The sequence below is a fragment of the Rhagoletis pomonella genome, unplaced genomic scaffold (genome assembly GCF_013731165.1).
Source record: "Rhagoletis pomonella isolate Grant_MI unplaced genomic scaffold, Rhpom_1.0 Rhpom_scaffold_02039, whole genome shotgun sequence".
Lineage (NCBI taxonomy): Eukaryota > Metazoa > Arthropoda > Insecta > Diptera > Tephritidae > Rhagoletis > Rhagoletis pomonella.
The window spans coordinates 1-27,159 of NW_023460593.1; the positions used below are offsets into that span (position 1 = coordinate 1).

At 35.6% G+C, this 27,159-nt stretch overlaps 4 protein-coding genes across 4 annotated transcripts; 3 read left to right on the plus strand and 1 right to left on the minus strand.

The window, feature by feature from the left end:
* The first annotated feature begins 493 nt into the window (after positions 1–493).
* Positions 494–3,803, plus strand: LOC118753003 (zinc finger protein 709-like). The gene is made up of 6 exons (XM_036487853.1): positions 494–677; positions 754–1,127; positions 1,195–1,462; positions 1,561–2,508; positions 2,975–3,503; positions 3,569–3,803. The coding sequence occupies exons 2-6, from the start codon at positions 837–839 to the stop codon at positions 3,726–3,728; spliced, it is 2,196 nt and encodes a 731-aa protein (XP_036343746.1). The 5' UTR covers positions 494–677; positions 754–836; the 3' UTR covers positions 3,729–3,803.
* Positions 3,804–5,192: 1,389 nt separating this feature from the next.
* Positions 5,193–13,020, plus strand: LOC118753004 (zinc finger protein 431-like). Its single transcript, XM_036487854.1, has 5 exons — positions 5,193–5,571; positions 8,867–9,197; positions 9,265–10,014; positions 12,185–12,716; positions 12,779–13,020. The coding sequence occupies exons 1-5, from the start codon at positions 5,290–5,292 to the stop codon at positions 12,945–12,947; spliced, it is 2,064 nt and encodes a 687-aa protein (XP_036343747.1). The 5' UTR covers positions 5,193–5,289; the 3' UTR covers positions 12,948–13,020.
* Positions 13,021–13,751: 731 nt separating this feature from the next.
* On the minus strand, positions 13,752–19,738 carry LOC118753002 (zinc finger protein 616-like). Its single transcript, XM_036487852.1, has 7 exons — positions 19,137–19,738; positions 18,630–19,059; positions 17,983–18,543; positions 15,103–15,634; positions 14,817–15,031; positions 14,000–14,582; positions 13,752–13,932 (listed from the first exon to the last, which is right to left on the minus strand). Exons 1-7 carry the CDS (start codon positions 19,572–19,574, stop codon positions 13,755–13,757), a joined length of 2,937 nt encoding a protein of 978 aa, XP_036343745.1. The 5' UTR covers positions 19,575–19,738; the 3' UTR covers positions 13,752–13,754.
* A 2,011-nt stretch (positions 19,739–21,749) lies between these two features.
* On the plus strand, positions 21,750–24,234 carry LOC118753005 (dnaJ homolog subfamily C member 22-like). Its single transcript, XM_036487855.1, has 2 exons — positions 21,750–22,378; positions 22,493–24,234. Exon 2 carries the CDS (start codon positions 22,498–22,500, stop codon positions 23,701–23,703), a length of 1,206 nt encoding a protein of 401 aa, XP_036343748.1. The 5' UTR covers positions 21,750–22,378; positions 22,493–22,497; the 3' UTR covers positions 23,704–24,234.
* The last annotated feature ends 2,925 nt before the right edge of the window (positions 24,235–27,159 follow it).

Sequence of the window (27,159 nt, forward strand, 5' to 3'; positions counted from 1 at the left end):
TTGGCTACACAGAAAGGAGAATTCTACTGCCTGAGGGTTATAATCCCTAGGTGCGGCCGAAGGCCGCCTACGCAGAAAGGTGCTCTCTGCGAAAGGTTTTCAGCCCCCCTTCTTTCGCCTGATAACCACCTTGGGATAACTTCTTTTATTTAAAAACCCCAAAGATTCTCTTAGTTGGGTTATATTCCACTTCAAACTGCTCAATTTCCCTCGGTAAATGCTGTTTTTCGTCCATTTTCAAACGGTTCCCCAGGGGTCTGTGGGAGGCCACGAAGGGGGAGATGCGACTTTTCGTAAAGCGGGAGCTGTCCCCTTTCGAAGGAGGGGGATTTAGGGGGAAACGCCCCTCCCCCACCGCCTCTTACCCCAAAAACGACGTGCAAATAACTAAACATTTCCCAAAATTTGCCTTAGTATCGGGTTTCGATACGAGTATTTGTTTTTTCGGTACCTACTCGGTACTTGGTTCAAAAATATCGATGCCAAAATTACTTAGTATCGAACGAAAAGTATCGAGTATGTACTTGTATTTACTCGTATCGTTTCATTCCTGTCTGTAATGTCTAGAAATTTTTTACGAAAAATATTCCAGCGAAAATAAATAGTAAACCAGTTGATTGTCAATTTAATCTACCCGAAACTAATAAGGGAAAACCATTATGAAGCTACAATTTAAGGTGACACATCAAGAAAAAAGAAACACTAGAGGAGAGTACATACCAAGGTCCAGAATTGAATATGTTTTTGTTTCAGTTTTTTTGGAGAAGGATCTTATGCTATAAACTGAAGGAAAAGCTATTTAACCTCGTATTGAAGTGAAAATAAGGTGTTCAAACATGCAGTGCCGTGCCTGTATGCAAATGGACTGCGTCGGAGGTGTGGAAATGAGTAGTGCCGTATCGGCAGATGGGAAAACATTGTACGATTACTTTAACGATTGTACACAGCTCCATGCAACATCCACTGACAATCTTCCACAACTATTATGCTTAAATTGCACACAAATTGTGCGTTCAGCCTATAATTTCAAGGAAATCGCTCGTCGCTCTGATGAAGAACTGAGGAACATTTTAGTTTTTCCAAAAACTGAGCCTGAAATGATTTATGCCAACACTGAGCAACCGCAAGTATGAAATACACATTTTGTATTTGTTTAAAAATTATAATTTAATAAAGTCAAAATGCTTTCATTAGGATGCTGTGGAATGCACAAATGATCCCTTAGCTACGATACAACCAAGCCCTGTTGCTATTGAATCGTTAATGAGCATACCTGAACTAGATATACCTACGATAGACATTAAATTTGAGAATCCTGAGGAATTATGTCAAGAATCACAAGGTGACGAAAGGGGTGATAGTGAAGTATTGAGAGACAGAGTGACGCATCCTTGTAATTTATGTGATTGCATATACACTACAAAAAAGGAGCTAAAAAATCATATTTTTGACATGCATAAGCGTAAGTTTTTCTTTTTAATCAATCATAACGTTTGTCACATTTAAGTTTCCAATCATATCTGAATCTGGTTAAGTGGATACAGTAATTTCTCTTTGTAGCGCATATTATCTGCATTAAATGTCCAAAGTTCTTTGACTTTCCCAAAGAGCTACAACTGCACGAATCTCTTGTTCATGCAACTGAATCACCAATGCAATGCCCCTGGTGCAAAGAGTATCACCCAAGAGAGGTCTTTAATAAACATTTGCGGTCCAAGCACAGCAATTCCTATTCCAAATATTTTCCGGGAAATGAAATAGGTGATCGTGGTTCTGGTGAGAATACCTCGTTTCGTTGTGAGCATTGTGAGAAATACTTCTCATCCGTTCTCGAGCTAGCCGATCACATTCAAGAGCACACATTTGATTGCCCATTATGCTCGAAGAGATTTAAAAAATATGGCACTTTCAGGGCACATGTTAAACGTAAACACAATCATTCTATAAATAGTTTAAAAGCTATAACTTCTGAGGAGAAAGACAAAAATAAGCCCTTTCAATGTTCCATATGTTCCACGCAGTTCAAACAGCAAAGATCTTTTCGTGATCATATGAAACGTAAACATAATCAGATCATTAAAAAGCCTGAGGAGGAGGAAAATAAGCCATTTAAATGTTCCTTATGTTCAAGACAGTTCAATCAGAAAAGATCTTTTAAAGATCATATGAAACGTAAACATATTCAAAGTATTAAAAAGCATGCCGAAGACGATGAAGAGGATAAACCGTATAACTGTCCAATCTGTAATATGTGCTTCAAAAGCCATAGCGCCGTCTATTGTCACAAGAGGCGGAAGCACCCCGACAGCGCAACAACAGCTGAAGGCCATATAAATGCAAGCAGTAATATCGGTACTGAAAAAGTGGAAAACGAGAATACTGAAAACAGTGAACTAATTAGATGTAAATTTTGCAATAAGGAAATACCCGGTAATCGAATAAAATATCATGAAAAACGACACATTTATGCTCTGAACAGAAAAAGAAAATACCTTTGTTCATTTTGCCGTAAGTAGAGATCGAATTTAAGCCACCTTAATAATCAAATCAAATAATTCGATAAATCAGATTTAATCAGTTTAAAATACATTATGAAATTGAAGCTTATGAATCTGTGGTCATACGCGATAACCGCCTAAGTCGAAAAATCTGAATTCGAGAAAAAACATTTTAAACATTTGGATTGTAATGTTAACCTTATGGGGAAACCAAAATATGTTCGTCTATAACTTTTTAAGTAGCCTAGCTGGCGAGATGGGAACTTCACATGCACATGGAATAGTAGTTGGAGAATACGATAGCATATATAACTCAATTCTTTCTTAAGTTGACTAGGTGGTTATTGCTTATGACCACAGAAATAAATCGCCATCGCGTATGCAAGTACATTTTTATGCATATGTACATATGTACTACTTATTTAAGAAAAAATCACTGAATAATTCTTTGCTTTTGATTTGTTTGACGTTTACAGCCCGAGAATTTAATTCTGGAACTTCGGTTAAGTTGCATGAAAAGAAGATTCATCTGCGAGAAAAGCCCGAACCAAAGGAGTGTCCAATATGTCAGAAAGAAGTCGATCCAAATTATCTTAAACATCATATTGACAATGTTCATGCTTCAGAGCGAAAGTTTATCTGTGCTTTTTGTGGCGATTCGTTTAGAAGTAACGTGTTGCTTCACTACCATAAACGATTGCATTTAGAGCGCAAATTTCCATGCACTATATGTACAAAAAAGTTCATACGCTCAAATGAACTTAAAGTACACATGCGTAGTCACACTGGAGAAGAACCGTACGCATGTCATATATGTGATCGACGTTTTAAAATCAAAGTTCGACTCAACTATCACTTGCAGCGGCACGCTGGAATTAAACGAAAATGCAAAGAGTGCGGAAAAGAGTTTAATCACGTCAAGCAATTGAAAATACATTCTTATAAACACACCGGCATGCCCTATAGGTGTTCAGTGTGTAGTTATGCTTGCGCACAACGTGATGTGTAAGAAGTTGAAAATTCCTATGTTTCGTAATATTATTTAATTTATTGTAACTGAAATATTTCAGATTTAGGAATCATTTATTGCGAATGCACGATATGACAATGACTCCGGATGAATATTGTGCGATGTTCAAGGCAAATACTGGTCGGAATCCCCACGTTAAAACTCTGGAGGAATTGCAATCCGGGGCGCAGAATATGGAGCAAGAGGAATTATTAAACTAATATTAAAAGTTATGACCTAAGTAGAATAACGGAAGATTATTTATTTTAATAAACTTAACTTGGTTTTGTCAATAATGGGTTGTTTTCATGGTTACATCCCTAGCCACAAATACGGTTGACAAACAAGACTCGATTATTTGGGCATACATCAAGATAACCAACCATTCAGCTATGGAAAAACTACAAAATGCAGATCGATAGTTCTCTACGCTGATTTCAACTATATAAAGATTATTTGGCGCAGTTGAATATTAAAGATATAAGAGGTTAAAAAAATTTTGTGATATTTTAGAATATTAATAAACTACGTAGCCGATTATAAAGGTAATGATGTCTAAATAAAGACAATTAATTTATCTTGAAGTCGATATATAAAACATGTATTCTTGTTTATATATTTAAGCCAAAAATATTAAAAATCAAAATTTTTATATATTTATAATTTTCTCAGAAAATAACCTTTTTTGGAAAAAGTGCATAATCAAGGAGAAAAACATTTATATTATTTAGAAAGTGCAAGTTCTTAGCTTTAATTTGATATACATTTAGAGCGTTTTCCAGTGCATGGCTTAAGTGTAAATGCGCGAGCTGATTGGTTTAAACTAAGATTAGCCAATCGAATGTCTGCCCAGCTATTCAATATAGACGCAATTTACGTAATCTAATTTTAAACTGGCACTGAAAAGCACTCCCTAAATACATTTGACAAACGGGCTCGATTATTTGCATAAACAGCCTTTATTTGCTTTGACTCATCCTTTTTCCTCTTTAAAATACGCATAAGCAGCTGATCAAATGCACGCAATTATTGGGAATTATGGGGAATTTGCATGGCAACACTGGTTGACTGACGAAAACGAGCGGTCAGCGGTAGCCGAGCCTGTGTTGTTGCTTTGCATGTGTTTCGTCATTTAAGGTCGGTGTTACGCTGACAAACTTTTGTTTGGCAAACTAAATGGCGGCTGCTTAGTTTGCTCTGAGGTGGTTATGTCGAGTTTGGCACAAGGTTGCACATAGGTTGTGGTTTCTGTAGTTATAGCCAACACGAAATGTAAATTGCAGATGTACATATCGTGCAAAACTTTATAATTTTAATAATATTGTATACGCAATTAACAGTGCCCTAAACAACAACAGTGTTCTTTTGTAGCTTGGTTGCAAAAGAATGCACCTTATGTATGGGAGTGTACAATCGATAGTATCTTTTCGATATGGTCTGCCATTTCTTGCAGGGTTGCGAGTATTTTTTCCGATACCGATGCTGGAATTATACCAGGTGAAATATTAGAGTAAGAAGAAAGATTTTGACACTGCCTCATTTGAACATTTGCCTAAAAAATTTTACTAAATATAAGGCAGCCGAATGTCAGAAAATAAAGCTTTTAAGTGCGCCATGTCGATACCTACTCAGTACTTGGTTCAAAAGTATCGATACCAAAATTACTTGCTATCGAACTCGTATCGTTTCATCCAAGGTGTATTTATTGCATCCCTATCCTTGCCATTTTTGGGGCAATAAGATTAAAAATAGGTTATAAATAAGTGAGAAAAACTTGACAAAATGCAATGCCGTGCGTGCATGGACACCGATGGTGAATTCACGGAAATGAGCCTATCTACGCAGGGGGATGGTAAGACGCTTTACGACTACTTTAACGCATGCACCCAGCTTCACGCCACAGACGGCGACAATCTGCCAAGATCTCTGTGCTCACGGTGTGTCCAAGATGTCCAAATATTCTTTAACTTTAGGCAAAAAGCTCACAAATCAAATGATGAACTAAAAAGACTATGCACTGTACATGAACTAAAATTAGAACAAATTTATAATGAGCAGCTAGAGGTATGTACGTATTTAGATAACTACATTTTATTACGTTGATATATGTATGTATGTACATATGTATGTATGTATCTCACATCGTCGCTGTAATACAAAAAGCTGTAACTAACTAAAAATTCAAAATTCATTTTTTGATTGATTATGATGCATTTCATCATTTCAGTCCACCAAAGTGTTTTCTGCATTTCACCGACGATGTGAGATACGACCTTTCTAAAAAGGTAATATTGGAATTTTAATGCTCTCACCCCCTTAGATTATTCTATATCGAAAAAAGCATACCTGTTTTTTTTTATTGGAACTATAAAATGTAATAAGGGACCCATAAAAATCGCTAATATTAAACACTATTGATTTTCAAAAATTCTAAAATATTTCCGCGAAAAATCCCACTAGAACTTGAAGGGAGATCTCCCAATGTGAGGAATAGAAGAGTGTAGTAAATCGTAATTATTTAATGAATAATGAAAATTTACAAAGATATGTTATTCAATTGCAAACAGAAATAAAACTCCTAATTTTTCAATCAGTAAAATAATTTGACAAAAAGTGCAAAGCTTTTTAAAGAATGGAAAAAAAACGCAAAGTCAATAATCAAGTCTCGAACACTCTGTTTATCCATTTGTAACATTCCTCCCCCTTTAAAATCTGACGTAGTCGTCAAATTTTTTAGTCTGTCCTCTATTTCCTCGTACTGGATAACGGTGTTGATCCTGAATGGTTTTTAGAGCCCTGAATGTCTTCTTTTAGAAAGTCGTCCATCCCTTCCTGATTTTCCTCAAAATTTGTTTCTCCAGCGGATTCAATAATTCCTTGATTTCCTGGTTCTGGAATAATATTAGGTTCAACTTCATCCCTCTGTCTAGCTGCAGCTTTTAGTGATAGATTTTCTTCGAAATCTGGCAATTCGAACAACTCTAGCATTTCATTGTTAGAGTAACGGCGCTTAAGTTGGTTAGCGTGAGCTTTGACAATGCGATTACCCGAAGGTGTTATAACATCCACAGTATAATTGACAGCCCCATTTCGACTTTTAATTATACCTGGAACCCATTCCCACACTTTGCTAGTTGAATGAAGCTGATAGTAAACCTCATCATCAACATTGAACTCTCTCCATTTCGCACCATGGTGGTGATCTTCCATTTTCGTGCTTGAAATCGAATTTGAAAGGTTTTTTGGCTTCAGAAGATCTAATTTTGTTCGCATCGGACGGCCTGTCATCAATTCAAACGGCGATTTCATTCCAAGATGGTAAGAAGGTGTATATCGATATGAAAACAAGAATTCGCGTAACTTCTGGTCAATATTCCCTGCTGCCTTTCCAATTCCTTTCTTAAATAATTCTACAAATCGTTCTGCCTGACCGTTTGACTGTGGACTGTAAAATGAGGTCGTCAAATGTTTGATGCCTTTAAATTTACAGTAATCTTCAAATGTAAATGAAACAAACTGTGGTCCGTTATCGGTGACACAAATTTCACATAAACCTTGGTGCGCAATTACATCATCAAACATATCAACAGTTTTCTCACTGGTGGTTACTTTAGTTTTGATAATCTCCGGCCACTTGCTAACAGCATCGACGATAATCAGAAAGTAATAATTGTCTATTGGACCAGCGTAATCGAGATGAACTCGAATCCATGGTGCTATTGGCATTGGCCAAGGGTGCAGAGTGCACTTGATTGGTGTTTTCGCTGCCTTAGCACAGCTATCACACGATTTCACGATCTGTTCAATATCTTTAAAGAATGGAAAAAAAACGCAAAGTCAATAATCAAGTCTCGAACACTCTGTTTATCCATTTGTAACAAAGAGTACTCCCTTTGGCCTGATTTCGGAGCAATAGGAGACTTTTCGGTTTTGACCTTTATAACTCGCTTAGGAGTCAAATCCGAGATCTTCTAAGTGAGCAACAAAAGAATAGTCCCAGAGGCATGATTTTGATTTGTCGATTTTGTACTCCTTTATTACTCGTTTAGGAGCCAAACGGGAGATATGCCAAGTGAGTAATAAAAGAATACTCCCTGAGAAATGATTTCGGAGCAATAACTGAGATTTTTTCGGTTTTGTACTCCGTTATTACTCGCTTAGGCGCAAAAAGCGATGTCTCCTAAAAGAGTTATCCAGGAGTATTCATTTTGATTGATAGGGAAGCTATAGGCACCTAGTTCAAAAGAAATTGTGTTGGAAAAAATTTATCAAGAGGAAAACTATAGAAAATATTTCATATACATACATACATACATAGAAACAATATAAGGAGGATGCAATAATTTAATGTCGATAGCACACATTAACTGAAGTTCTGTCGGTATGTATTGCAACTTTTTTTTAAATTTCTTAAATATTGTATTATATACCGCTAAATACTTTTCAGATTGGCAAATTAGTATCAGCACTTATGTATGACCCCCTGGTTTTAACGTTCATATACTGCTGGTCCAGAGCTTTTACTGAGTGACATAGATAGATTTCAGATGGGCAAAGTAACCTTCACATTGATCGTGGTTAAAACAATAAAGGTTTATACACTCTCCCTATTTGCGTGAGCTCCAGAACACCCAAGCATACCTGACACATAGGAAATCATGTAGTTATCTTAACGTTTTATTATTATTCTGATTGACTTTTACTGCATTTGCCGTACCTATTGGCATCTGTTAAGATCTTTTAAATAATATTGTATGCATACATGTGATTAAAAACTTAAATACATGTATAAATAGCAATATCTTTTCGTTAAGGAAAAGCTCTTTTATTGCTCGTACAGGAGGCTTTCGGGATGCCTCTTATGGGAGCACTCCCTTATTGCTCGTTCGGGAGGAATATGGGATGTTTTTCTATGTGCACTCCCTTGTTGTCGTTTTGGGAGATATAGGGGAGGTTTTTATGGGAGTACTCCCGTCTTGCTCCCTTATGAGGTTTGTGGGATCATATTTCTGAGTGTATCCCAAAATGCTTGTTTAGGAGGTAAAAGGGATTACTCCCCCTCCTAGGACATACAATGGCAAAGGGAGTACACAAAATTACATACTTACACACATGAGCATAGGGAGCAATGGGGAGTTCCATATAAAATATGTACATAAAAAACTTTGGGCACTTTGAGCCACAACAAAATATTTTTTGATTGCAATATAAAAAAAAAACGGGTGTAATTTTTTTCGGTATAGAACAATCCTAGGGGATGAGAGCACTAAAATTACTTTCCCCTTCACATGAATTTTTGGACCACCCTAATGTATCTACGTATAATCATATATGTGACTTCTCTGTCTATTTCATTCAGATTGCTGTGGAGGGTTCGGCGGATCCCTTAGCTGTGGTGGAATTCCAAGATATACAAGAGAATGTAACCGAATTAAAACCTACATTTATATTTGAGCCTGAATTGGATTTACCAATGGATGATATCAAATTCGAAAACTTGGCTGTTTCGTCGAGTGAAGAATCAAACAATATCCAGATTGTAAGCGACATTGCCAATAGATCTCAGCTTATCAAAGAAACAAAAGCAAAGGCTCGAAGGAGATACAAGGGGCCATATCAATGTGAATTTTGCGAATGTTCTCTTAAAACAAGAAAGGAGTGGAAAAATCATATTTTTGAAGCTCATAAGAGTAATTATGCTATGTTTAACAATACTTACCTTCTTTTAAAACATACTAATTATTTATTCTTTTATAGGTGAAGTAATATGCATGGAGTGCCAAAAAGTATACGATCTGCCAAGAGATTTGCAGAGGCACAAAAAGCTGGTTCATGGCACTGAACCGTCGATACAGTGTCCTTGGTGCAAGAAACCCAAACATTTATTAAGATGCCAAATAGTCCAGCATTTCAAACTGAAGCACAACAATCCATACCTCAAATATTTTCCCCGTAAGCGAGTGATGCGCTCTCTCCAATTATACGAATGTAATTATTGCTATCAAGACTTCGCTTCCATGCCTGAATTGGTTGAACATATAAAAAATCATACATTTGACTGCCCTGTATGTTCAGTACGTTTCTCAAAAAAGACAACCTGTATGGCCCACATTAGAAGGATTCACAAATACACGGCTGATATTTTGAAACCAAGTTTGGGTGGAACTGTCGAAATGGAGAAGCCATATAAATGCACAAATTGTTCAGCAGAATTCAGTTTCGAAAGAAATTTTCATGCGCATCTTAAGAACGAGCATCATGACCAAAACAAAGAATCGGAAAATGAAGGAGAATCCCCTTCTGATTTAAAAATAAGTAGCATGCGCTTTAAAAGAGGAGCCACCAAAGAAACGACTGATAAAAGGGGAAAATATGAAAACCGAGTGAATATTACTACTACATCTTCAAATTGTGGTAGTTCTGCGAAGGATTCAGAAAGTGATAGTGACTGCAGCGAACAGGATGCAATAACCAAAAATAAAAGAACATACCTTTGTTCTTATTGCCGTATGTCGAAACCTTGTTGAAATGAAATTTGTTCATTTTCTCCATGGGTATATTAATACGTAAACAAATTTAGCTTCAATGTCATGATTAGCGTTTAGGACATTATTTGTTTTTTTTTTTTTTATATTTTACCGAAACGGTGATTTTTTTTTCAAGTGCTCTTAATATTTATAGGTCGATTAAGGATAGCAACTGAACTTCAGTTTCGTGGCCAGTGGCTACAGATGGCAGCTGAGTTATTATATTGGCAATTGAAATTTGGTGGTTGCCGCGGAAGTCTTGATTTATTTATTTATTTTTTCAACTGTTTCTGCAGTTTAATTACACTCAAATCTTGGTTACTGGTACTTTAAATCTCTTATCTTCAACTTTGTAGCACCTTTGTGGCATTGACCAATTGGGTTTGCGTTGCTATCCATAATCGACCCATTAAATAATATATTGCTTTGAATTAGGCTTGGGTAGTGCTTGAAAATGAACTAAAGAACTACTTCATCTCAATGAACTGAAATTTGTCAGTGCTACTATTTCTCATTTTGGATCGCGCTCCAAATAATTTTGGCACAAGCGTATTACGTAAAAACCCATCTTTACAGATACATTTTAAAACGCTTTTGCTTTGTTGCTGCTTCAGTTCCTTCTGAACGATTTTTTCGGGTGCAGGGAAACTATTAAACTGGCGTAGAACGCTTTTAAAATCAAACAAGCTCTCTAATTTAATGCTTTTGCACAGCAATACATATGTAAGTGTTTACATATCGTACATACCTACAGCCTTGGCCAAAAGTATTAGGCTGAGATTTAAATTTTTTTTGTTTGTTTATTTAATGTTTAATGTTTTCTATAAAAGCTAATGTTTTCTATAAGCTTGTCTAACAAAGAACATATAAATCCAAATTTCAAACTTTGTGCAGAAAATATAAAAATTCTGAAAATCTTCACCGAAATTTCAAACTCTTTATTCAGGATCTTTAGAAAAAAATGTGTATGCAGTTTTGTAGCCCATTAAATTTTAGTATAATAAAGTGCAAGCTTCTTGGTTTTTAATAATTTTTTTCGCAGACGTGTTGTGCATATTCCTCCATAAAAGAAATTCGAACATACTTTTTATGAAAGAAAATGCGTGACAGCGTCAGCGAAAAAAATCATAAAAAATGAACGGGATTTTTTAGCAACCTCGGAACTTGTACTTTATTATACTAAAACTTAATGAGCTACAAAACTGCATACCAATTTCTTTTTCAAAAGATTCTGATTAAAAAGTTTGGAGTTAGGTGAAAGTTCGCATATTTTCCACACAAAGTTTGGAATTTGGATTAATATGTTCTTTATTAGACAGTGAGCTAGGCTTTTATAAAAAAATATTAAACATAAAATAAACAAAAACAATTTTAAATCATCATATATTGGTGCCTAATACCATGATAAAAACACAGCAAGGTATAACCGTTCTCTCAATTTGTCGGCCATGATTTTTTTTTGAAGTTTGCCAACATTTTAAAATCATATAAAAGTGAAAATAAAAAATTTAAATTGTTCGAAATTGTTGTTGCTTGAGATTGAAAATGAAATTGTGTGTGTGAGTAAGTTTAAAAATTAAATTGTTTGGAAACGTCAAGAATTTTAAAAGTGCCTCTCAGCGGTTCTACCTTACTATATTTTTATCATGCCTAATACTTTTAGCCTATAAACATTCCATGAATTTGCTTAAGCTTTTGTTGTATGTAGGAACTCGTTTATTTGTATTTTATTTGTACGAAAACATATTTATGTATTTACATACGTGTTTTATGTATGTGAATTCAAATTACCAAAGCTTTCTTTTTGAATGTAATATGTATGATAGTAAAAAGAGTGGAAGATATCGATCGACCTATCTCAGCTGCCTGTTCGAAAACGCCTTATCTCAGAAAACGTTTCAAGAACGCCCTATTTCAGAATTTGGTTTAAAAACCCCCTATCGCAACTAAAAATATGTTGAGATAGGCCGTTTTCGAACTTGCTGCCGACATAGGTCGATCTTCCACTGAGGTGTCGATATGTAAATGTATTCGTCAATTGAACTATATGAACTGAAGAACTAGTTCACTAAGGTGAACGAACTACAACTGAACGGTTCACTCAAAAGAACTAAACCGTCCACCTCTATTTTGAATCATTTATATTTCAGCCAGACAACTATCCTCGCCACGTGCTGTACAAACACATGAAATGACAGTCCACTCGAGTGAAGCATCGAAAAATAAGGAAGAATGCCCGGTTTGTCATAAGAAGTTTTATCGAGCTTATATAAAAAATCATATGAGAACAGTTCATGTGACAGAGCGCAAAAGCGTTTGTGATATTTGTGGTGATTCCTTCAAAAATAATGCCCAACTTTGCGTGCACAAGCTTCTACACAAGAAGCGCAACTTCCCATGTACTGTATGTGAAAAGGCTTTTACATCCAATAGTGTACTGAATATACATATGCGCAGTCATACGGGGGAAACGCCATACGCTTGTCATCTGTGTGATCGTCGTTTTAAAATTAAAATATACCTTAAATATCATCTACAGCAACACGCTGGCTTCAAAAGGAAGTGCGAGGAATGTGGTGAGGAGTTCAATCACATTGGACAATTGAAAGTGCATATGTATAAGCATAAAGGCATGCCATATAGATGCCCTGTTTGCGATTATGCCACACCGAGACGAATTTAGTAAGCATTTAAAAAAAAAAAAAACCGATGACAATTATACATTTAAATGTTACATATTGCAGCTTTACAAAACACTTGCTGAGCGTGCATGGTATGACTATGTCAGAGGACGAATTGAGCGATATGTTCAAAGAGCATACAGGTCGATACCCTCGTGTTAAGAATTCTGCAGGTTTGCTAATGGAGGAAGACAACATCAACGAAGAAAATGTTGCTTTAAATGAGTATTAATGCTGTTTAAATTTGTATATTAAACAAATTTGACTATTGTAGTGGTTAAAACGGGTAATTTCAAAACAAAAAATACAACCGACTTCAATGTTCAAATAAAAATTTGTGAGTACCGTTAATCATTCTGATCCTTTGGGATTTTCATTGGTGTTATGAGGCAACCAATGATATAATCCTATTATCCTTTCGAAATTAAAAAGTATTGACAACGCGTTGAAGTTTGCCGTTGATGTTTGTATTCACGACTTAACTTAACGAACGACTGCCGAAGAGACAATCAGAATAAAGGTGAATCGAAACTAAACCAAGTTAGTATGGGACCACCCTTGAGGTATAACCTTTCCGCTAAAAAAGAAAACGGTTCACGTCGTCCGATGTTATCCGGTCAATATGTCCTGCTTTTTTGAAGTCGGTTGCAAAGAGCCAATATGTTTTCGCTCTACGCAATTTGGCTGATATTTTGGAAAAATGAGCTTATTTTCTGCAACAAAAGGAAGGGTTCGCCCGGGGCGTGTCCCCTACCCTTTTCACATCACGATTGTCAGCAGAGGTCTGTGCATACAGTGCACACCTGCACATTGTAGTCGATACCGATCAGCTGATGCCAGCAAAACCAGTATATCACACGGTGGAGACATCTACCCACTTTGCAGTACGCAGCTCTACCTAAGGTCAACCTCGTTTCTTAGGAACATCATTTCTACACCCAAGCACAAATGCTGGTGCTGAAAAATCGCACACTATATGTATGTACATATGTACTAATCTTAAAATTGTTTTAGCATATTTCATTTTTACTTAATTTCTTCATGAATCTTTAGTTTCATCTACAATGAAGTCGGCTAATGTCTGCGAGTCTTCGTTGTCCTGCGCCTTGAAGGTGGAGTTGAAATGTATCGCCTTCCCCGTATACTTGGCAAAAACGGCGGCCAATTCATCTGCACTCAAATTCAGATTATGTGCGCGCTGCATATGGTTTGCAAATCTAAAAGTGCAAAATAAAAATATTCAAATATTGCACGAATAAATAAATTTAATTATAATTCTTTTACCGTAAGCGGCGGGTGAATCCAACATCGGGACACAATTCGCACCGATAGGGCATGCCGGTGTGTTTGAAAAGATGTTCCTTTAGTTGATTGCGATTATCGTACAGAATACCACAATAGGTGCACGGATGCTTGACGCCCTCATGCCGTTGCAGGTGGTATGTTAGCCGCACTTTAATTGCAAAACGTTTATCACATAAGTGACAAGCATACGGCAGCTCTCCGGTGTGCGTGCGTATATGCACATTTAAATCAGCTTGTCGAGTATATTTACGTTGACAGTGAAAACACTCGAAAGACTTGTCTTCGTCATGCAACATCTTGTGTGCGGTCAATTGCCAGCCGCTCTTAAATGCATTACCGCATTTGTTGCAAACGTGTTTGCGTTCCGCCAGATGCACTCGCTGCATATGAGAACTAAGATCTTTTTGCTGATAGCATTTGCGCTTACATATGCCGCATTCGTATTTCGGTTCTTCCAATTTGACTAGATGAACGTTGTGCTCATGCACACTGAGTGATTTTGCATTCGAAAACTCACGAGCTGCAATTTTTAATCGGGAATTTTCATAATTGTTGCGATTTTATAGTATGCAAACTTGATAAATTTTAGCAGGCGAACTGATTTAAATGTATCGCTTGTCTAAAACTATTCAAATTAATCTTAAGTTAGAAAGTAATATCTGTGTAACATAAAACAATTCCGATTCATCATTCTCACGGCTCTACAGAGTTTTATTTTTGATAATTTAGTAGTTTTTTTTTAAATATACATATATGCATATTCAACATAATGTAACTATCCGACAATATTTTCAGCTGTGAATCACTTCGGATTCTAGTGCAATATCATCTGCATTGATTAAAGTCCCGTCCTCCTCAGTAGCCTCCTTCATAGGTTCTCTGTCCACATGCTCTTCGTAAAGGTCAACACGTCGAATACGTGTCGATTTGCCAGTATTTTGCTGAAACATTGCAACAAGCTCCTCATCGCTCATACTGGTGCAGTGCACACGCTGTAAATGCCTCTTAAAACTGGAATAAAAGTAAAATAAAATGAAATCAAGAAAACATTGCTAGGATCGTTTTTTTTCACCACTACTTACACATCCCGATTCGCAAAGCCATGGCCATTGCATCTCTCGCAGCGATATGGCATTCCGGTGTGTTTATAGGTGTGTGCTTTTAGTTTTTGTTTTGAATTGAATTCCGCATCACAATCTTTGCAGCGATGCTTGATGCCATAGTGCTTCTGTAAATGGTAGGTGAGTCGTACCTTAATGGCAAAACGCTTTTCGCAAAGATGGCAGGCAAATGGTAGCTCTCCAGTATGAGTGCGCATGTGTACATCTAGATCGAACTTACGCGCATAACATTTCTCACAATGCGGGCATTTTATATTCTTTTCCAAGTGCAATTTCATATGATTGACCAATTGGTTTTTAAGCTTGAAGCCATTACCACAGATGGGGCAGAAATTATCTCGCTCCTTGTGAGCCTGCTTGCGATGTTGCTGCAACAAATGTTGTGTGGCATAGGAGCGATCGCAATCGGCGCAAATATAAATGACATCCGACGATGCACCTTGGTGCATTTTCTCGTGTTGGGTGAGAGATTTTTGGTTTTTACACTCGCGCGCTGGGAAAAATATTGAATATTTATATATACATATTCTTTCATAGAAAATTTCCTTCTTAATAAAGGTTTCTATATTTGATGTATTTAGTAACGAATTTTGGTCAATATGTATTTACGAACGATTTTTCAAAACAGTATTTTAACTAAATTTACAAATGATCATTCACCTTCGCAAATATTTTTTCAGGTAAACAAATTTTGAACACTTTTTAGTTAAGTTTTAAGTGAAGTAAAATTTTAGTGGCCCTGTTATTATACCTCCAACCAAAAAGACATTTTACATGTGCGAACAACAAAATAACAGGGCTACTTTTTCTCCTTACTTTTAAATTTTGTTTTTGTACTATAGCTTATAGTTAGTGCCAGATAAAAGGCGAGGAAATGTAACAAAATACAGCTCTCAATCCGAGTAATCAGTCTCTTTTGTTTCTAAACCTTAGCAGATTGTAATGCCAAATGTGCGCAATCACGGTTAGATGCTAGTTTTCACATATGTTGCGGAAGTTAGATTTTTTCTTCTAGTTTTGGTTTGGAAATAAGGGACTGATGCTTTGTATTTTGACGTTTGAAAAGCACCCATAATTTGAACTTTGGAAAACTGTATTCGGGTTTAAAAAATATGTAGTAGAGGTAGTGCTATTTTAATTTTCATAGCATTATAAGCCATTTTGCATTCAGATTGAACATATCGTCTCGAGACATGAATAAAGACGCGGAAGTGTTTTGACGGCGAAAAAGGACCTAGGAAAATGTACGAAAAAATACGCGTAGTAAAAACTTCGGCGAAGAAAGACTCCTAATACTAATTGACGGCGAAGAAAAACGCGTATACATAGATTTATACCTTGCCAAGGACTGTTACTTCAGCATCATTCCCCCAAAACTCTTTGGAGAATTTATATACTGTTACACCCGCAAACATAGTTGACCGCGAAAATAAGTTTCCGCGTCTTTCTTCGCCGTCAAATATGTAGGTCCTTCTTCGCCGAAGTTTTGTTTTATGAGTCTTTTTTTTTCGCGGTAAATTTTTGAGCTCGTGCCTTCACTCGTGTCTAGGGACGATATGTAAATAGAACAAGTAATACAAAACAAACCGACTTCCATTCTGATATAAAATTTTAAGATTATCGTTGATTTCTTCATGATCGCATGATGGGATCTAAATCAAATTTGTATGTGACCATCTGTGAGGTAACACCTTTCCTTTGAAAAAAAGAATTGTACAAATCGGTTAACGTTCTTGGTCCAAAGTTATGCGATCACATACATAAAAAAAACGAATATCTTCCGACGAGTTGATAACCTTCTCCATTTTTTTTAAGTCGGGTAAAAAGACAATGCGTTTTAGAAATACAAACCTTGTCAATTAACAAAGCGAATATTTCAAAGTTACTCTAAAAATGATAGCCTATTAAGTATTTCTTAATATACGGCTTGGATCATATTGAATTAGGGTATACAGATATATGTACATACGTCGAATACGGTGTTCGCATGAGGCGATTTTACAGGCAACTTTTAGTTGAAAGCAAAAATCGCCCGGTGTGAACGTCCTTTCAACTAATCGCTTCCAATGAAGTTGGGGTGCAGCCAACTTTTGATTCAACAAATCGCCTCTAAAATTGCCTGAAAAATCGCTTCATGCGAACACCGTATTAATTTACACATAATTTATCTTTGTACATATACAGTGAACCAAATAAAAACTGGGAGACAACGCTCATATTTTCATTTTAGCAAGTTTTGGATTTTTTTCTTTATGAAAATATCGCTGACAAACACCATATAAATCCAAATTTCAGATTTTGTGGAAGAAGTTATGAACATTCTGCAAATTTCTGACTTTTTAATGAGCATCTTTAGAAAAAATTTTGGTATGCAGTTTTCTAGCCCATTAATTTTTAATATGATAAAGTGCAATTTGAAGTAGCTACGACTTACCGTTGATTTTTGGAAATTTGTTTGTTGGCGGTGTTACGCATTTTGTCCATACAAAGTATATTGGACAATTTGTTTATATGGAAAAAATTCGGAACACCGCCAAAAAAAAAAACAGCGGTAAAATAGAATGGGCTGAAAACTGCATTGATACCAAAATTTTTTATAAAGATGCTCATTAGAAAGTGAGAAATTTAGCAGAATTTTTATAATTTTTGTATAAATATGGATTTATATCGTGTTTGTCAAGTAATCAGCTATAATTTCATAAAAAAAAAATAATAAACTTAAAATAAGCTAAAGAAATTCACCAAAAACTTGCTAAAATATCGCGTCCCAGTTAATATTTGGTTCACTGTATGTAGCCATAGAAAATTTCATATGCATACATATTAGGTTTTTTTACTTACAGCAGTACGCGCAAAGGAATTTATTTTGCGCCTCATTTGCCTCACGTTCTTTTCTAATATGTAGTGCCATATGCTTTTCGAAATTTCGCCGAAGTAACTGCTTCTTACATATTTCACATTGCATACAGGTATCACCGGTTTCATTTATAAGCTTCTCATATTCTTCAACATGCACACCGCGCATATGTTGTCGTAAATTACTGGTTGAAGCAAAACGCTTCGAACAAAACTGACATTCATGCGGCCGCTCATTTTGATGAATGTGTCGATGGTCACACAAAGCTGCTTCTGATCGCATATAACGCTTGCACACTTCACATTGCCATGGAGTCGTCTTCATCGGGTCATTCAGCGGTCTTCCTACCGTAGGAAAATGTATGTGATATTCCGCTGGGTGTTCAATACGATAATGCTCAACCAACTTAGAGCGTGTTAATGGAGCTATAAGTGGGCAGTGTCGACACTGAACAGGGTAACTTTCAGGATGTACTAATTCGTGGTGATCTTGTAGTTCCTCAGGCGTTGTAAATGTTTTTGAACATTTATCACAATTGCTGTTTGCTGAGAAATAAGATAAATATGTATGGCTTTCAAACATTTATGTCAATGTAAATGGGGATAACGTTGTAATAATTAACCAAACTTACGTGGCGATTCTTCCACTATTTCTTCTATGGGCGTTTCTGTGCGGTGGCGCAGTTCCACATGTTTTTCTAACGCATTTTTACAACGAAACGCACAAAGACATATTGCACATTTGTAGGGACGTAATGAGCGATGCATATTCATGTGTCCTTCATAAGACACATCCCCGCATAAAACTCGCTTACATTCTATACATTTCCATTTCGCACCGTTGGTAACCGAATCCACATTTATCTGTTCCTGTTCATTTTCTTGATATTCTCTTAGGTACTGATCATCATTTTCGTCTTCAGGATAACATTCCCCTGGGTCTGTTTGTGGTTCAAGCCTTTCTTGCACATCTTCTACTGCTGAAGCATCTTCGTATTTACTCTCAATGAGCTCTATTTCCTCTAAAGAGTTTTCATAAATCTCTACTTCTGCCTTTTCGATCTGTGAAATTTTAACATTATACATAAATATTTATGTATATATATATTGAAAGCATGATTTTTGCAACCTCAATTTACCTCCATAATTTCTACAGCGGTATTTTCTTCTTCACCCCCTTCGTTAACTTCATCTAATGTAGGTTCTTCATCCAAGAGTTCCTCGACCACACAATCCTCACTTTCACTGTCTCCAACTACCTCCAAAGGTTCCATTGATACATCACCAGATGCGGACTCTAATGTTTCAATCAATTCATCAGCCATTAATTTCTGTGACAAACTTTCTCGCAGCATTCTGTCAGCCTGTCGTGCATTTTGCACAAAGTTGAAAGCTACTTGAAGATCTTGCGAGCAGTTAGTGCAAAGCACACCAGGCAATCCGTCATAGAGTCCGGCATCTAGCTGAGTACATAAACTGAAGCAAGAAAAGAAATCGAAGCCATCTGATATATGGGACTCCATGCGTATAAATTCTGCGTCTTTAGTATTGAGGCACGCGCGACATTGAATTACCATTTCATGTGCACAGATAATTTATTGTTAATAAAAGAAAATAAAAAACCAAAATTCACCTAATAAATGCAGCTTATTACTTACTAGAGCTGACGTTTTTAAATCGATTAAATCGAGCATCGATTTTCGAGACCTTCCGATTCAAATTTTTGTAGATTTTTTAGTTCTGATTCGATCCGTGAATCGATAAAAAAAATCGAGAATCGACATTCGATTTTTGCTCAGTCGATGCATATGAAATACGGTTTGCCCAGAAAATCTATAAAAATATAAATAAAGTAGAATTTAGGGCTAGAACAAAAAAAAACATGAGAGAGCAAAGACCAACGAATTCAATGACCTTTCTCCGCCGACTATAGGGTTCCTCAGGGAAGTCTATTAAAAATAAAAATAAATAAAATTATGGCTAATACTACAACAAAAACTCCAAAAATTGTAATTCCAAACATTACGCAAATTTTCATACAAAATTTTTGTCTCATCTGTATTAGAAAAAAAACTTCCCAAAAAAATGTACAGTTATATTAAACAGGGCTAAAATTGGGTGTTCACTAGGCATTAAATGAAATAATTTTAACCCCTATCTTGGGCATTAAACATTACCCGTGTCATAGTGTTGGTTCCATATGGCATTTTTTAAATGGCATACATTTTTTATTATTTCGTTTCCTGGCGGAATGAATCATCATATCATTGCCTTAGTAAAGAAAAGCTTTATCTCATACTTTTTTTTTAAATAACTCCAGATATTGAAACCGTTATGAACAACGTATGTATGTATGTTTTAAACTTTCCTTCTGTACAATAAAAGTTTGGTCAAATTGCTATGTTTTGTTTCTTTATAACAATTAATGCAAAATACGTTATTTCACAAAATATATGAATCGACCCTAGGAGATCGATTTATTTCTTGACGATTCCTTCCTGCATCGATTATTTTTATTTCGATTTGCACCGATTCAAAAATAGATGTTTTTTATTTCGATCTGGCATCTTTATTATCTATTAGGCATGTTCAGTCAAAGAGAATCTCATGGTTGCATTGCGAGCGTTGTAAATAAAAATATAGTCAACACCTAACTTAAGTGCAGTTTTTTTGACAGATGTTCCATGGAAAAGAATGCCAAAAAGCTGCTACTAACTTTGGAGTCGTTTTTATTTTGACTATGACTATATATGCCTCATAAATAATAAGTGAAAACAAAATTTATTTTCTTGCAAAGATATATGGGGTGTTCACAGTTCGTTCCAAATAGTGTCTGAAAATGTAGACGTCTACATTTTAAGACGTTTTCTAACCGTAAAATCTGTGGTGTTGTTGTTTTCCATACAAAATTGGAAAACGACGCCGTCTACATTTTGTCACACTCAAAGGTATGTTTTTTACGCGTCTACATTTTGCAACCTCGCAGCAGGGTTGCATTATGGCAATACTAATTACATTTTTTTTTATTTATTGGGCACGTTTCTTGTATTTGCATTTAATTTGAATGCAATTTCTGATGAAAAGAAACAAATCAAGGAAAAGAAATAACATATATTAGGAATTGGTAATTAAGTTAAATAATTACAATTTTTCAGAAACAAAATCGAAAGGCGATATATAAAAAATGCACGCAAAGAGGAAATGTCTGGCAACACCAGCACAGTTTTGAGACGATTTTGCGACGACTGCTAGAAAGGGGTGCTCACAGTTTGATGCTAAAGATGTCTCAAAATGTAGACGTCTACATTTTCAGACATAATTTGGAACGAACTGTGAACACCCCAATAGTTACTAACAAATAAGAACTCGTGGCTTTACTACCTTCAAAAGAGGCCCTGGTTTGTTAGAGAGAGCCGATAAACAAAGAGAGCACAAAATAGTAACTTGAACCAGAATCAGGGCTGCCACGGACAAATTTTTTTACTACAGAAACCAACCGAAACCTACCATTTTTTTTGAGATTCATATTTTTTCAATGTCAAGTTCATTAAAAATTTAGATAAAATAACATTTAGTAAAACTAAAAGAGAGCTAGAACAATAGAATCAAATTAACTGCGTATAAAAATTTAATTTATTGTACAGACTTATACAAATGTACATATGTCTCTTTATGCACTCTTTCAATTTTCTAATAATTTAAAAAATGTTTATAATGTAAAGTTCTGAACATAAAATAAGTTTGGTAAGTTTTGTTTAATCTGGTAACCTTTTCTGGTGATTTTGGGAAAAAAACTTGTGGCAACACTGATCAGAACGTTTGAAAGGAATTGCGGCGCTTTCAGGTGTAAAATTCTTTTTTGAAACTTGTAAAATATTCCAATAAGCAGATATTTGTGTTGAGTGCAAAAAAGTTTATAAATGTAGATTTGTGCTAAAGTGAGGCAGTGCCCACAAACAATTGACTAGCAATTATCAAAAACTTGCAAACCATACTTGACCCATTTAAGCCGCACTCATGACTCGAAAGAAATGCTGTCAAACGACACAAATTTTATTAAGCAGCAGTGAGGAAAGCTAATCACAACCAACGAAGATAGACGCTTAAAATATAAAAACATTGTATGCTTTTCAAAATAAATATTGCAGTGAAATATAATTAACTTAATCAAAATAACTTTTATATCAACACAGATAATAAATATAGTCTATTTATTATCTGCGGCAACAAAAAAGTCTGAGCCACAATAGAGGAGCTCTCATAGAACTGAAGTGAAGCGTGCATTGAATTTGTGAAAAGAGAAAGTAGGCAAAGATAAATTACTTTTACGCCGATTCAATAAGAAAGTACACGTAATTCAAGCTGATTTACTTATAAAACTGTAAGTATTTTTTAAAATAGATATACACAGTATTAAATTTAATTTTCAATCTCCTTTTGCTTATTTAATCATGATGCATTTGTTATGCGACTTTTCTTTGTTTGAATTTTAAAGACACCATGATAAAAGAGAACGTAAAGCAGTCCCACTCCGATAATGTAATATCCAATGGAAAACCATTGGCCAACAGTAAACCTGCTGCTAATGGTAAAGTTTTACATACCGAAGCCAATTCCCTGCCACCGCAAAAATCTGTTATAACTGCGTATTTTTTATGGTTATTTGGTGGTATATTTGGACTACATCACCTTTATTTGCACCGCGATCGACACGCCTTCATTTGGTGGTGTACATTGGGTGGTTATTTTGGTGTCGGCTGGTTGGCCGAAATATTTCTGATACCCGAATATGTACGGGATGCCAATGAAGATCCCACCTTTATTAAATCATTTATAGCACGTTTGCAAACAAATCGTCGGCCACCGTACTCCGCAAAGCGTTTTGTTGGCGAGGTCATGATCGGTTACCTCTTCGGGCAGTTGCTGCTTATGGCAATACCGGAAACCATCTTTGGTGGCATAGATTGGAGTTTCCTACATTGGCTTATACCAGTGTTTGTGTCGCTGGGCGTTTGGACTGTGGGAAATATTGGGCGTGAACGTGGCGTATGGTGGCATTGCTTAATTGGTGCCGTTGTTATATATCCTGCTCGCTATTTCATCTACGACGAGACGTATTCTTTATTACTAACTGCGCTGATTTCTGCCTTAGTTTTTGACACCTATTCAAAACAATGGTTGCGCACACCACCAAAACGTCATGGCATTGCAGTGCGCTCGCTAAAATTGACTGCTGCTCTGCTGGTGTACTTCTCATTTTGGGGTTGTTTCCTTTACTTCAACGGCACTATTTCCGATGACGATGGAGGGGAAGTGCCTATACACGAAGCTCTGCGAAATTTCCTTACATCCGATTGGTGGACAGATTTTACTAAGGCTCTTAAAGATACTTATCAATATGCGCAACACCATGGATGGTATGAAACTTGGAAAGAAATTTTCGAAAGTATGGATGTGGATGGAGAACGAAATTCCTACAAGGTGTTGGGTGTTAGTGCGACCGCATCGCAAGCTGAAATTACATCAGCATATAGACGACTCTCCAAAGAGTTCCATCCGGATAAAGTTAAAGATGAGAAATTCAAAGAAGCTGCAAATCAACGGTTTATTGAAATTCAACAGGCCTACAATGTGCTAAGCAAAATTAAATCAAGTCGCCGACGCAAAAACAAAAAATCGATTGAAGAGGAACCAATCGTACTGTAGAGAAGATGAAAAAAGTGCTGCATTAAATAATTTAACAAATGTCAATTAAGAAAAAATTAATTTTACATATTATTTATAATCAGCTTACACTTGAATTAAGCGTCATTATTATTTATTAATCAGCTTACACTTGAATTAGGCGTCATTATTTTTTATTAATTTACTTAATTTATAAAAGCTTAATTCATAAAAGATAAAAGAGTAGTATTTAGCTTGATTAAAATCCTTAGAATATTTTACTTTTAAAATTGAGAGTACATACATAAGTATCGATTATCTATTTATTTATGGAGTGTCACATAATTCACGCATGATTTAAATAGACACAGTTTTTTCACAATTCAATTTTTTGTTTTATTTAAACATAAGGCACATAGTACATGGTTGTGTTTGGAATAGCACATCGGGCAAATGATTGTCACGGTACAACAAGTGAATGCGCATGTCTCGAGTAACATCATCCTACATGGAGAAGTTCATTTTCATCTTGATGGCTTTGTTAATCGTCATAATTAACCATTTTGTGTTTAGAGAACCCAACCAAACAGAGCAAATTTTCGAACAAAAGTATTGACACAGAATTGTTTGCAATTTATGCAAAGTTTTTAATTCTAAATAATTTCGTTCTGATAATTATTTATAAAATCAAAAATCATAAATATAAAACGTCTTAACTTTGTGCAAAACTCAGGGAAATTCAATAAATTGTCATATCTACTAATTTGCAACTTTCTTTTCAGATTTTCTGGAAAAATTCTAAGTATTTTGGCAACACAAGGTATGCTCAGCAATGTTTTTTTTTTGTATAGAAGAAAATAATGACACCGTCCGCAAAAAAAAAAATAATCCAAAAATCAACGCGATTTTCTAGCAACTTCAAACTTGCACCTGGTTATGAGACTGTATACTTATGCCCTTATTCATAAAAAATAAAGTAGGTTTAAAGAGCTTTATAAATTGACGTTTTCATACAAGTTTCTTTTGTAAAGCTACCTTATTTTTTATGAATAAGGCCATTAGAATTTTTTTTAGAAAATCTGAATAGAAAGTTTTAAAGAAGTATGCAAGTTTATTTAATTTTCCTGAGTTTTGCACAAAATTGATAGATTTTATTTTTGATACCTATTGCTAGTGTCGACTCTTATTCGACTATCGCTTTTCCATGGTATTGCGAATGTCGGTTTCTCGTTCAATAAACGTTTGTGAATAGTTTTTAATCGCACAAGCGTTTGTTTATAGAAGGATGTGCGACTATAAACTATTCTCACTCACTTATTGAACGACAAAACGACTTTGAAAATACCACAGATAATCTATAATCGACTAAAAGTCGTTAATCTACTACTATTACTTTTTTTTTTAAATTTTTATACATAAATACATACACGGCCGGCAAAAAGTATTGGCACATATGCTGTTTTACAATATATATATGCAACAATTTTTATTGTTATATTTTTCCGACAATTATTTATAAAAATATGGTTCATTCCACAACAAAAAACATAAATATATAATTTCTAAACTTTGGGCAGCACTCGCGAAAATCCAGTAAAATTTCATGCAAATTTTCAACTTTTTAACAGATTTTTTTGAATTTTTTTAAGTATATAGATTTGTAGACCAATGAATTTTATTGTAATAAAGTAGAAAATCCGCTGTGTCGGCCGCTGTGGTGTAGTGGTAAGCAGTGCGCGCTTCCACTCCGCAGCACCCGGGTTCAAGCCCTGGTCAAAGCAACATCGCAAAAAAATATGGAAAAAGGTTTTTTCTTAACAGCGGTCGTCCCTCGGCAGGCAATAGCAAACCTCCGAGTGTATTTCTGCCATGAAAAACAGCTTCTCATAAAAATACAATCGCCGTTCGGAGTCGGCGTAAAACTGTAGGTCCCTCCGCTTTGTGTGACAACATCAAGGCGCACACCACAAATCGGAGGAGAAGCTCGGCCAAACACTAACATATGTGTAAGCGCCAATCTATTATTATTATTATTAAAGTAGAAAATCTAAGTAGCTACGAATTAGCGTTGATTTTTGGCAATTTTTTTCCCGCAGTCTCTTCCATAGCGAAAAATTTTTCGAAACTAGTTTATATGAAAAAAATGCAAAACACCTTCAACAAAACAAAAATACTTAAATATCAATGTGATTTTTGACTCACTCCGAATTTTAATTTTTATACTAGAACTTAATGGGCTACAAATCTGCATACTCAAAAAATTAAAAAAAATCTGATTGAAAAGTTGAAAATTTGCATAAAAATTTGCTGAATTTTCGCGAGTTTTGCACAAAGTTTAGAAATTACATTTTTATGTTTTTTGTTGTGGAATTAACCATATTTTTATACAAAATTTTCGGAAAAATATTGCAATAAAAATTGTTGGATATATCGTAAAAAATGAGTTGTGCCAATACTTTTTGCCGGCAGTGTATGTATTTATGTATAAAAATTAAAAAAAAAGTTAATTAAGGTTTAAATTTTATCAAAAATAAATAAAAGCTATCTGAATATCTTTCAATTTAATTTCGTAATATTACATACATACATATTTACATATGTACATACGTACTAGGGATTAGAGATGGGAGCGGGATAGCGGGACCTACGGTACTGATTTAAAATTGGCCGGGATGTACGGTATCGGGAAGATCTGTAAAAATATGGTGGGCGGGACGCAGTGGGTGGGTGGCAGTTCGCGCAACCACTCTGCAGGGCCTGAGTTCAAGCCCGGTTGAAGGCAACATCGCAAAAAAATATATAGTTTAAAATACTAAACACTCGCTTTTATAATTTGCATTTGTACTGCATCTTTTAGGCGCATCAATATTACATAGTTACATCCCAAGCTAATATAAGCCATGAGAAACGGCTTCACATAAAAATACAACCGCCGTTAGGTGTCGGCGTAAAACTGTAGGCCCCTTCTCTTTGTGTATCAATATTAAGGCACACGCCACAAATCAGAGGAAAAGCTCGGCCAAACACTAAAATATGTGTAAGCGCCAATCAATTATTATTCGCATATGTGAATGACTCGCATAATTTTTGACATGCGAATTCAAATGATGCCAATGTGAATGTATAAATGATATTGCTGAATTGACTCGCAAGTCTGCCTAACCTGGGCTCTAATCGCCACATACGATATCGTATTACTCGTCACGTAGAAGCACACTTTTCGGATTATGACATACGTGAACGTACTCTTTATCCCATTCAGCTTGAACGACTGACGTATCACGTAATTTTATTTCGTATGGTTTTCGATCCGTGGACAGATGCTACAGGGTGGCGCCGAATTATGTTCTCTGCTATTAAGTAATTTTTTATAGTATTCCTATTGGCGGCCGCTATGAGCTAGTGGTTAGCAGTGCGCGCTAGCATTCCACAGGGCCTGGGTTCGAGCCAAGCCTTCGACTAACATCAAACAAATAAAACATAAAAAAGTTGTATCTA

What these genes read in the sequence shown, in the direction of transcription:
- LOC118753003 (XM_036487853.1), top strand. Translation starts at nt 837, where the DNA reads ATGCAGTGCCGTGCCTGTATGCAAATGGACTGCGTCGGAGGTGTGGAA. An exon ending in TATTTTTGACATGCATAAGC is followed by an intron (nt 1,463 to 1,560) that starts GTAAGTTTTTCT and finishes TTCTCTTTGTAG; the next exon opens with CGCATATTATCTGCATTAAA. An exon ending in ATACCTTTGTTCATTTTGCC is followed by an intron (nt 2,509 to 2,974) that starts GTAAGTAGAGAT and finishes TGACGTTTACAG; the next exon opens with CCCGAGAATTTAATTCTGGA.
- LOC118753004 (XM_036487854.1), top strand. Translation starts at nt 5,290, where the DNA reads ATGCAATGCCGTGCGTGCATGGACACCGATGGTGAATTCACGGAAATG. An exon ending in TTTATAATGAGCAGCTAGAG is followed by an intron (nt 5,572 to 8,866) that starts GTATGTACGTAT and finishes TATTTCATTCAG; the next exon opens with ATTGCTGTGGAGGGTTCGGC. An exon ending in GCCACACCGAGACGAATTTA is followed by an intron (nt 12,717 to 12,778) that starts GTAAGCATTTAA and finishes TACATATTGCAG; the next exon opens with CTTTACAAAACACTTGCTGA.
- LOC118753002 (XM_036487852.1), bottom strand. Translation starts at nt 19,574, where the DNA reads ATGGTAATTCAATGTCGCGCGTGCCTCAATACTAAAGACGCAGAATTT. An exon ending in AATAGTGGAAGAATCGCCAC is followed by an intron (nt 18,544 to 18,629) that starts GTAAGTTTGGTT and finishes CTTATTTCTCAG; the next exon opens with CAAACAGCAATTGTGATAAA. An exon ending in ATTCCTTTGCGCGTACTGCT is followed by an intron (nt 15,635 to 17,982) that starts GTAAGTAAAAAA and finishes TATTTTTCCCAG; the next exon opens with CGCGCGAGTGTAAAAACCAA.
- LOC118753005 (XM_036487855.1), top strand. Translation starts at nt 22,498, where the DNA reads ATGATAAAAGAGAACGTAAAGCAGTCCCACTCCGATAATGTAATATCC.